The sequence below is a fragment of the Etheostoma cragini genome, chromosome 17 (genome assembly GCF_013103735.1).
Source record: "Etheostoma cragini isolate CJK2018 chromosome 17, CSU_Ecrag_1.0, whole genome shotgun sequence".
NCBI lineage: Eukaryota > Metazoa > Chordata > Actinopteri > Perciformes > Percidae > Etheostoma > Etheostoma cragini.
Genome location: NC_048423.1, coordinates 24,330,058 through 24,342,170, shown reverse-complemented (window position 1 = coordinate 24,342,170; position 12,113 = coordinate 24,330,058). Strand labels below are relative to the sequence as shown.

General features: G+C 40.9%; 1 protein-coding gene across 1 annotated transcript; it reads right to left on the bottom strand.

Annotated features, from left to right (window-relative positions):
• Positions 1-22: 22 nt before the first annotated feature.
• wbp1la (WW domain binding protein 1-like a) lies at positions 23-4,895 on the bottom strand. The gene is made up of 4 exons (XM_034898197.1): positions 4,701-4,895; positions 3,024-3,126; positions 1,520-1,681; positions 23-661 (listed from the first exon to the last, which is right to left on the bottom strand). Exons 1-4 carry the CDS (start codon positions 4,761-4,763, stop codon positions 165-167), a joined length of 825 nt encoding a protein of 274 aa, XP_034754088.1. The 5' UTR covers positions 4,764-4,895; the 3' UTR covers positions 23-164.
• Positions 4,896-12,113: the final 7,218 nt, after the last annotated feature.

The following is a 12,113-nucleotide window of genomic DNA, read 5'->3' as shown; positions in this document are numbered from 1 at the left end:
TAATGGATTCACAATAGTTGTGTGCAAATTATTAAAATATTTAGTCATACTTGTAATTTGTCTCCAGGCCCGCCACACACACTGGTGTTAGTCAAACGTACACTTTATACACCCTGAGCACCAAAGGTGTGATGTTAGGTATGATGAGTGACTGTTGCAGACATTCATTTTGGATTAAGAGAGTGTGGCCGTGTGTCCACAGCTGTGTGTCCGTCTGGGGTTTCATCAATGACTGCACCACTAACATGGCTGTGTTCAAAGGTCTCGGGACCAGAGCCATCACATGGGTCCTCCGTTTGCCCCGAGCCCTCATCGTCCGTCTCCTCTCCTCTTTCTAAAAGGCTGTGCTGATCCCACAGTTCCTGGCCATCACACACTTCAATCCCAGAATCCCCTGTGAAGCGCCGGTACCTGCCCGGTGTCGAGTCCTTGTTGGGGTTGTAAGCGCTGTGAGGGTGGGTCTGCTGCGGGACCTCTGGAGTAGCAGCGAGCGCTGCATCAGCACCACTGCGGGCGGAGACTGCCGAGGGGGGGCGAGGAGATTCCTCAGGGGGCTCCGTGGGTGGAGGTGCTGACTGGAGAGGGGTGTAAGGAGGAGGAGGCGTGACTGGACGGCCAACCACCTCTTCATAGGCCGGCAGCAGGTATGTGGGCAAGAATCCTGGAGAGTAACACAATACAGAGGCGTGTGAAAGAGGACATTTCCCTTATATGCATGCTGTAGGCAGGGCAACCATTTTGAGAAAGAATCAAACTGCGAATATTTGCAAATGCAATTAATCGTCGAGGCCTTTCCGAAAGCACAACTGGAGACAACGAAGGCTCTGCTGACAGTCTCACTGCCTTAATGACAACAAAATTCAGCAAATATGTACAGATGAAGCCCACCGTGACACTTATCGGGTAGGGGTGGAAATCACCAGACGCCTCTCGATATGATACTTATGCCATGATACAATACTATTGCAATTTTAAACATATTACAATATTCTGCAAGGTATACCATTTTACCCCCAACTTCTACTTTTTCCCCAATTTTAAATGATGTCCCCAAAAAGGAAACTTTGTCAACATCTGTTTTATGTAAAAAGAATCATTTCTCCAATTGTTCATATCACTTTAATTTTATGCTGCAAAGTGGGACAAACTGACCAACACACATATATATATATTAAATACATATATTAAATATATATTAAACATGTATATTAAAATATTTTCCCAACCCCTAGTATTGGGTGGGGGTAGTCCTGTGGTAGAATATCATAGCAAATATCGGATCAACTTGATGTTAATTAATGAATGCAACGTTACACCCAGATAGCGTGACGGCATAGAAATGTGAACCTATTTACAGTTTGTGAGTGGTCCAGGACTACCTGAAGCTAGAATCTTTTATTTCCCATGCGATGTACAAACATGTACAATGTGCGGCGGCGTAATGTGTCTGAGATAGAAACTAACTCTGTGTGGAATGTGCTGAGGCAGTGGAACGGCAGCAGAGCAGACGGCTACTAACTGAGATAGAGGGGGAGCTGAGAGTTGTTGTGCGCCTCTCTGTACGCGATGAGGTTGATCTCGTTCTGCCGGCGCTGCTGCTGGAAGCGCTGCTTGGAGCGCCAGTGATGACAAACGCAGCAGCACGTCAGGATAACGATCAGACTCCACACCAACCAGAACCCTGCAGAAGTACACCAAAAAACACTTCATACGAATCATGACAAACGGTACAAAGTTCGTCTTTCTTTTAATTTTTTTTATCTTAGCTTGAGTACAGAGTATGAATACATTTTTTTTTAAACTAAATTCTTTTCATTGAAAAAATAAGCCAAACCTCTCAATTGCATCACTCTTTCATGTTGTGACCCATAGAGTACTAATAATTAAGTATAATAACTATTGTATTATTATATACATACCTTGACAAAACCTGGACAATATATATATATATATATATACACACACACACACACACATACTGTACTACTATTGTACTACCATATGTCACTACTCGTTTGTGTTTGTGACAAAATATAGTGGAAGGGGTATAACGATTTAAATTCTTACTTTGAAAACCGATCAGAATGATCGGTTTTTGATCATTGCCCCCCCCCCCCCCAGAAAGCGAGAAATTAATAATAATTTATACTGTTTATTGATCCCCTGCAGGGAAATTACAATTTACACTCTATTTTTTGTTAGAATCACTACACACAGGCCTAAAATGCACAGAGAGAGAGAGAGAGAGAGAGAGAGAGAGAGAGAGAGAGAGAGAGAGAGAGAGAGAGAGAGAGAGAGACATGATCTATTTATGCACAAATGGAGAGATGTCCGAGAAAGTGGACTGCTAGCTGGACCAACTCCTCCAGTGAGTGTGAGTGTGAGTGTGTGTGACTGTGTGTGTGTGTGTGTGTCACCCCTTTCCCATGTCAAACAGACACACACAGACAGTGTGACTTTGTGGAACTTCCTGATGCAAATGCAAGTTGTCATGGAATAAAACCAATGATCTGTTTCCAAATAAAGACGTGATAGTCTTATAAAAAGAACGTCAAACGTTAAATCAAAAAATTGAATCGAATAGTGACCTTAAAAATAAGAAAAATCAAATTGAAAACAACTTCAAGACCCCTTTTTAAAAAACAGCAAGTTGTGTAGTAGTGTAGCTGTGCCAACGTGACACTACGTCACTGCTGAAGAAGAAGTAAGATTTGATTTTTCAACTTTGGCCACTGCCGCTTTTTGGATTTTTATTTGTATCAAAAACTTAACTGAAACCATAAGTAAAAGAAAAAACACCAGAGGTTTCTCTAATGAGACCAGCTCTCTAATGAACCCAGCGGCAGATTGTAAGTAACAGATTAGACACAGGCCCACAGGATAAAACCACAAATACAGCAAATCCACATTGTATATGCTGTATAGCTTATTTATGGACACATTTGTGTATTTATAGTTCTGTGTGCCAATTAGAGAAACCATTCAAACACTTCAGAATGAAGAAGAGGAGGTGGGTAACTCACACCACAGTTCATAGTAGTAGCTGCAGCACTGTGTCTCTCCGCAGCAGTGCCCCGACTCACAGATGTAGCTCTGGTTGTTTAACCCCGGGCACACCAACTTGGCCTGGAAATACACAAACACACCACTCTGTCACGAACACCGGGTTGACAGAGCTACTGTATTATTATTTTATTTGTTTTTTGTCTCATTGCTTAACACTGCTCTGCATGTTTGCATGTTTCAGTAAATGGCTCTAATCAATGTTGCATGGCTGTGTTTTGTTGCTTGCGTGGCTACATATACTAAACGTGGATACAGTTAATGTTAGCGGCGCCCCGATCCCGTTTTAGCCTCTGATAACAATTTATGGTCATCAATGAGCAATATCTGCAGATGGAGGGTAATGCTGTCGTTTTGATTAGTTATAGCCACTGACATGGCTGTGGAAAGTATTGGCCAGTGTGCCTATTTGTAGTGTGTTGGGATCTCTACCAGACAGCAGTGGCACCATTACAGTATGTTAATCATATTCAATGAACATGAGAATAATGATTCAAAAACGATCATTCCCTCCAAGATTGTGAATCAGATCGCAATAAATAACAGAACAGCTAGAACAGTCTGGTAAGTTCAGAAAAGTACATGACTTTACTGTAACGCAGCCTTTAAAACTAGGAAAAGACAACACTCATAATACTATGATATCCAAAATCTGAGACCACAACCCTTCAGCCCTACTGCAGATGTACTGACACGTTAAACTACAATTCCAATATGCAGTAGTAGTAATACTGCAAAGACTGATTATTTAATCCACAATAAAGCTAACTTAACCAGCCGGTATAATTAGATTCCAATGTGTCACTCTTTCTTTTTTCCCCTTTGTGGGCCCTGCTTACAGACCTACTTCCTATTCCACCATATTGTGTGCCCTAATTATGAATGCCAGCTATATGGCCGGTATATAAATACCCAGCATGACCAAACGCTGTATTTTGATATCTGTAACCACACAAGCTAGTGTCACATGGGTTTATGACATATTACATCACTTGGCAGCACTTCGTTTAGTCTTTTCCAGACTCACAACAACAGCAGCTACTGTAAAAAGTATGTCTCAATAGATTTTTATGCACTTATAATGATGTAAATAATGCTGTTTAAAAAGTGCCATGTCACTAGCTACTTTAAATCTACGAGTTCATATTTCTGCATTCCTTTAAATCATATTTATAGCATATAGCATATAACATATTTATAGGTCTTTTGGGACCGTCATATAGGGTTATGACAGTCCATACTGGTTCAGGAGTTAAATTTCGCTGAAATATCCGCTAGCTAATCATCCGTATTACTTTGTGTAAAACACATTTAAACGGCGTTAGCCAAGTTAGCTAGCTAGCCTTATATAATTTGCTATTGTAACATACTGCTAAGTTAGTGCTAACTTTAGTAACGTTAACATTATCCCTGTTTCTGACTGCTGGGGCGAAAACAAACACTGGCTTACAAGGAAGACATCCCCCAAATCTTCTAGTAAGCAACCAAAATAATGAACAAAAACGTTAACGCTTAATTTACATGCTCAGTCAAAATCGGACTAATTCGTTTTAGCCAATATGCTAACGTTTACTAAGTTTATGTAGCTAACGCTAACGTAAACTTATCTAAAGAACATCGGCTAAGTTAGTTGTTACCTCTGCAAATGTGGCCGCCGTGGCTGAATTTTCTTGGCCAGCGTTGAACTTCAGTGACCCCATTGCCAAAAATATGAAAGACTAATATGTATTAAGCACTAAATTGTTATTTAACAGTCACATTGTTAACAAAAAGTCCGTCTCAGCGGCTAACCAAAACAAGTCCAACTTTAACTTCCTCCTCATACCGCTATTACTCTGAGCCAGAGTGAGCCATTGGTCCATTCGTGACTGTTGCCGTTTCTTGGACAGTGATTGGCTCTTTCCGCCGTCACTCTGAAATGGTGCTGGACGTTTGCATCTTCTATCACAACAGTAAATCTTTTCAATGATTTCCTATTAAATAGGAACCATCATGTAATTATCAATGGGCTAACAGTGTTGGACAAGTTAACGTACCTCCTAAATGCAATATATTATAGTTACTGCCATTTGAGAATAATTAGACCACTTATTGATATGTATTATGCTATTTTTGCGTTAGGCTACTGTGTTTCTTTCATCAAAGTAAGGCTGAATCTCATTTTATTTCTCTTTCTCTTTCCATCTACCCCTTACCCCTTCCCATGGGGCTTGTGTGTATACACACAAGTATTGCAAACAGACCCAAGTACTACACAGATAAGAACATCTGCCCCTGCACCACTAAAGTCAACATAAATAACTATAAAATATTTAAATATGTAAATGTATATGACCCTGTTGTCAAAACCCACGCAATTGACACAGACACACTTGCAGACGGCATCTTGGAAGTTTGTGATCAATACTGTATGGTGATGTAACCATTTCATAGGAGGGGGGGTTTCACCCCTAGACCTTACCCCTTGGTTTCAAGGGCCAAGGGCCAGGAGTGGGGGGTAAGGGGTAAGATGGAGAAATGGGATTCAACCTATGACTCGACAGGTAGCTTGTGAAGTTCACCGTTGGATCCTTATCCAATTTAATACATCTCCATTTATTTATTCATAACATTTTGTCTTAGGAACTTTTCGTTTTTTTATTTAAGAGGCAACAGGAGGAGATTTGGGATATATGGTCAAAGTACACTTAATCCCTCCGTTCTCCAATAATACCTTTTCTACGACCATCCCAACTGATTTATTGATGCCTTCTAGACTGATTTGCGCTTAGTAAAGATGTACAGATGGCCATTGGTTTTTACACACAACTCAACGGCTGCTTTCTCATCTTACACACCACGCTCCACTGTTATGGCTGTGGCTCAGTGGTAGAGCGGTTCCTGGCCAATTGGAAGGTTGGTGGTTCAATCCCTGGCCCTGCAGTCCCATGTCAAAGTGTCCTTGGGCAAGACACTGAGTTGCCCCCGATGCTGCACCATCAGAGTGAATGGGGAATGGTTCCTACGATGTGTAAAAGACATTAGGAAGACTAGGAAAGCGCTACATAAAATACAACACAGCACAATTTCACTAGATTTACTCACTAACATTGTTAGGGAAACACAAGCATGGATACTAAATTCACACTCCATAGATTACTGCAGTACTTCTAATACTAAGTTGTTAAGTTTTGAGAAACACTATTTCAGTTCAACAGTTATTTCCCAGCAAAACACAAAAAAAGAAACAGAACATATCGTTCTCTTCTCCCACACAAAAATACACAAAGGAATCAGACAAGAGTCAGTATAAATGTACGACAAATATTGCAAGGTACCCATAAACCAAATATACTTTACTGTACTTTACACATAAAAGTCACATTTTCCAGCAAGACCCTATAACAGAAAAAATATAAAAGAACACTAATACATCCTCATGTAAGAAATGACCTAATTACGCAATTAAATGGCTCTGCTAATACTAAGTTACTCCTCTAGTAAACTAGTATTCACATGAAGTAAAACTTCGAGACCATTCAACAAAGCACACTGGGTAATAACAGATGCAACAAAAAAAAGTTTAATAGCAGGCAACGTTTTTCGAAGATGGTCAAGTACCGAAACGTTGCTTACTATTAAACTTGATGTATTTTTGCAAGTTAGACAGTGTGAGGGAGTTTTTCTTTATTAACCCTTGTGTTGTCTTCCTGTTTACGGAAGAGGATTAGTGCCACTTTAAAAAAGTCAGAATTCTGAGTATAAAGTCAGAACTCAAAAAGTGGCCCTAATCCTCTTCCGTACCCGTTAACCATGAACTTGTCCTTCCATTTATTTGTCCCTTTTTCCATCCTTTTGGCGCTTTTTTTAAAACCTGAGCTGATTTAATAGGTTTTACACGTATTCTTGGAATTCATGGTCAACACGTTTTTAACCAAAAAGGCTGAAATCATGAGTTATTTTGACTAATAGTTAAGATCAGATGATGTTGAGTGGACCTCAGATGGGTAGATGTGAAAGTTTAGTCCGGATGCTGTTTTGGAACCACAAAAAAAAAAAAAAAGGAATTCAAATTCTATAAGATTAAATGAAACAACCCTAAAAATTCATTGAAAGTAATCACTCATTTTACCTGAACAACGTTGTATGGAATCATCCGTGTTATTTTTGGGCAATTTGGCTGGAAGAAATCCATATTTCTGATATAAAACACATGGAAACGGGGTCAGTTTGATTACATCATCAAAATGCACCATGCAAGCGTATGATGACCTGAAGTAATATAGGATTTAAAACTAGAGTATAGCTCAGGGCCTTCGTACTAAAAGTGTTTCTGGGGTGTTGTAGCCCCTTTAATAGCCCCAAACATTGGAGTAGTCCCCCCCCCCCGCCATTGGATGGCGTTCCCCTCTCCTCAGAGCTGGCCCCTTTGAACTTTTCAGCCCAGTTCAAGGGAACAAAAGCAAACAAATCGCATTGTATTTCGGGAATTTTGGCTTGTTCGCTGCCTTTCATGACCTCTTCTTTAGGCATCTCTCTGCCTCTCCTCATTCAGGGTCCCCCAAGAAAGTCAATGGTTCCTTACATCCCAGTTTGACAAGTCAGGAGGATACACGCTAATCCCCTTAATCTGGCCTTTCTCCCGCTCGCAGTCACAGGGAGAGAGGGACCACAGAGAGTAATCCTGTCGGAGGAACAATAGGATTAAGGGCCCAACCCTGTGAGTGACAATCAGGTATCCACTGACTGATCTGCAAAGCAGGAGCCCCGGCCACTCTGTCTTCAATGTGACTTTATTTTTGTGTGGCGGGCCTTAAAAGGAATTGGGGGTGAGGTAGGGGAGGGACGGGTGGGTTTCTGAAGGGAGGGAGGGTATTTCTTTGAGGGGCTGCTGGAGGTCTGACAGGCCTGTGGTCCCCTGAGCACCAGGGACCCAGGAATGACTGACAGGTGAGGGGTGAGAGCGTGAAGGGTTTGGTATGGGAGGATGGGATAGTTGTGTCTGGGGGGGGGGGGGGGCATGGATACAGTTGATTTCCCTTCATATTCCTCTATAGGTATTTAGTGTGTGTATTCTTCTTTTGAGAGCAGGTGCAGGGACACACACCCGTGCGTGGCTAAACTATATTCTGTAGATAGTAGTTTGTTCATATTTCACTATGGCAGTTGTTGTTGTTATTGATAAATATATGTTCCCTATAAAGGACTGGATCTGACAATTGGACCCTTTCACCCAGTCATGTGATCCTCTGTTCAAATAAAAATGACTCGTAACCAAAAGTTTCTGTAATTTCCTAAAACATCTGGTCACTGTAGTCTATTAGCAACTCCAACCGGATGACATTTATTTTCTAATTCATGCTGTGACTCTGTCACAGAAGATGCACGTAAGCATGCGATATATCATGTGATCACATCAATTTGACATTTGAAGATGTGCTTTCAAAATACACAGTGACATAGAGGGAAAAATGACATATCCAAGCATGTGTTTTACAACATGTCACACGAAAGAGAAACATGACACAAGTACATTTTCAGTTAATTCACGTGTTTCAACATGAATTTTATTGGTTCTACCATGTCGATAGATAGATAGATAGATAAATACATAGATAGATAGATAGATAGATAGATAGATAGATAGATAGATAGATAGATAGATAGATAGATAGATAGATAGATACTTTATTCATCCCGAAGGAAATTTTAGGCATCCAGTAGCAAGACAACCATAACACAACAAACACATACACACACATATATCACACACATACACACATTCATCAGACATAAATACAAATATAAATAAAAATCCCTCCCAGAAATGCATTGACCATGATAAGGTGAGACACTATTGTAGACTGTGTGTAATGATGAAAAGTGAAAGAGTGAACAGTGAAGGGATTAAACAGTGTGGTAGATCATGATAAAATATGATCTATGACTATAAAACATAAAGATAATAACCTATAAACTGACTGACTGAATAAGAATAAGTGACAGGGAATAAGTCATAATATGTAGATGTTATGACCACAGTCCAGGTTATGTATGACATATAAGGGTTTTCTTTATGAATTGACTTAATTATCCAAATGGCAACAATGGATAAAAATACCCATTACCCACAATTCAATCTTAAGGTAAAGAGCTTGTTCATTTCTGAACAAGCTCTTTACCTCAACTTGATTGTGATTGACATGTGAACTTCTCCGTATGAACACCAGGTGGACCCATTGGTACACAAATGTCTTCAGCAGGACTCTCGCCGTTAAGAGGAGCCGAGGTCCTGAGGTCCCAGAAAAGACAGACTGCCTATTGAACCGACACTTTAAACCCAAATATCTGTCCAGAAACCGAGCAAACCTCCAACAGCCCTGGCCTCGGAGCCAGCCCAGGCCTCTGAGCCACCCCGGGCCTCAGAGCCAGGCCTTGGAGCCAGCCCGGGCCTCGGAGCCAGCCCAGGCCTCAGAGCCAGCCCGGGCCCCCAAGCTGAAGGAAACAAGCCTCACATCCAGTGAAAAGAGAAGCTCCATTCAGGTCCAGTGAACTTGGCCAAAGAAAACAGCAGTGGATTCTTCACATCTCCTCATGTTACGGCGACGGTCTCGTTAAGTGCTGGGGGGTAAATTACAGGTTAGCCACTGTGTGAAAGGGAATGAGTCCCAGGATGGTGGATTTCCATGTGTGGCAGGTGCCTGCAGTGGTTACTCTGTTTGTTTAGGGTAGCTACTTTGGAAATTCCCACTGAAGGCTCCCCCTCAGAGGTGACCAAAGCAGGGTTGGGAGGGACTCAGGGGTCCTTGACAGTGACCCTCCTGGATGCATTTAACAGAGAAAGAATGTCTTCCACTCATAAAGGAACAGCTCAACATTTTTGGAAATGCGCGCCTTCGCCTTTGTTCAAGAAGTGGATCAAAAGTTGAATATCAATCTCATGTTCTTGAGACGATCAGTCAGGATCTGAGAAGCCAAGTTTCCACGTCATCCAATTTAATAAAAAAGATAAAATTCAGTTTGTAGTTACATGATGGAACTATTTATTTTTCATTCAATTTGAAAGATTATGCTTTGGGCATTTTAGACCTTTATTTTTTGTATTCATATACATATATATATGTACATATACATTTTGCTCACGTATATTTTTGAGGCACATCCATAATTCAAATCCAAAATGATGCGAGCATTAAGATGAAATAAGGAAGGTGTATAAGCTTTTACTAAAATATTTGGAACCCATTTTGGCCGAGGAGACGCGTGAGGACACACGAAGGGACAGGCAGTGACAACAGAGCCCGACAGGGAACAGCAGAGTCAATTGTCATTGTCAACATTCATAATCTGATGTTTCGTGATCAATTCAGTCTCTTCTATAGTCCAGATTACAGTGCGGATCATTCACTGCATCATTTAACCTGATATTTGACAGACACAGATATGGATTTAAAGCTATTTCTATTCAGGTTTTGCTCTCCAGACGTCCCTAGGAAGCCCAGTCTATGGACCTTTTTCATTGTTAATCTCATGTAATCCAGTTTAATCACTGCTGGGATGAATTTGATTAACGCTGCCTCCTTTGAGCGACACTTGAAAACTCATTCTTCATCTCACAATCTAAGATAAGATAAGAAAAACCTTTATTTGTCCCACGGTGGAAAACAGCAGCAAACACAACAGCAAAGATAAGAACACATAGGCATGTGTACTGAGACAGATGAGTGTGCAAAATATAGCAAACATTATTACACAATAAATTACACATGACTTATTAAATTGCACTTTGAAAATTGCCCAAATGAAAGATTATGCACGGATGTAATGGGGGATATGGATGGGTGGGTAGAGCCAAAAATTGTTCTCAAGTAATAGGACTGAAGTTAAAGTAAAAAGTAATCATCCAAATAATTACTTGAGTAAGAGTTAAAAAGGGCTTGGTGGAAAAACTACTCGAGTCCTGAGTAACTGTTGAGTAAAACTCCTAACCCTACAGTATGTTGTTCACAGGCCTGATGCTCATGTAGACCGAAATGATAGATGCAAATACCTCTAGTCACTTTGGTTTATTAATAGCCTACTTGTATAAGTTGTTTAAGTAGTTTGCCTCGACAATATTCCCCAAAACTTGGAAAAGAGAGAAATCCAAAGAGAGGCTAAGCCGCTGCTTTTGAAACAAAAGACCTGTTTGAAGGGTGTGGATGAAGAGCGTGGCGGTGTTCCTCAGGGCCGACGCTCGACAGCAGCTTTGTGCTTAATGATGTAGCAGCACCTTCTGGAATGGATGATGTCACCCGGGACACAGGAACCAGGGATGAGAGGGCAGGGCAGGAGCCTGTTTTCTCATGGTCTAAGCCCCCAAACCCTGAGTGACACTACAGAAGAGAGACATGTACAGACTCGCTCACTACCAGGCTCCTTTATCCGCTGGACCCAAACAGCTACAGAGAGAGCGGAGGGTTTTAAAAACTGGGACAATAAGGAAGTCAAACAGGGGTTCTTCTTCAGCAAAAAAACTAACAGCTCCCATCTAATCCAGCGATGTGGGAACTTTCATCATTGTCACTTAGTAGCTTACCTTCCGTATCTACGGCAACAACAAACGTCAAGTGTTTGAGGTGTGATCTTGTCCAAACCCCTTCCCAGCTGGCCCCTCTCTGTCCTGCTGTTATTACAGACATGTCTGAGCTAGCCGCAAACCCCCCACTCCTTCATGGACTCGCCTCTCCTGGCATGATGTTGAGCTCAGGAACTTAATAAGAAGGGAATAATGACTGTTTTGAAATGGTTTTCATCAATATTTGGGGAGACCATTTATAAGCCTTCTAAGAAATAAAAGATGTTTTTATTATAGGCAGCTAAGACGAACAAATTCAATATGTGACTTGCTTTTTGTAAACGAGGCAATTTGTTAATTATTTGTTCAGGTAAAAGTCTTAAAGTACTCTTATTCTGCTCATTTTCAGGTTCATAATTGTACTAAGAGGTGGCATCAGAATAGGTTTATATAGTTTAATTTTCAAAAACACCCTTTTGTTGTACTGCACATTGCTGCAGCTCCTCTTTTCACC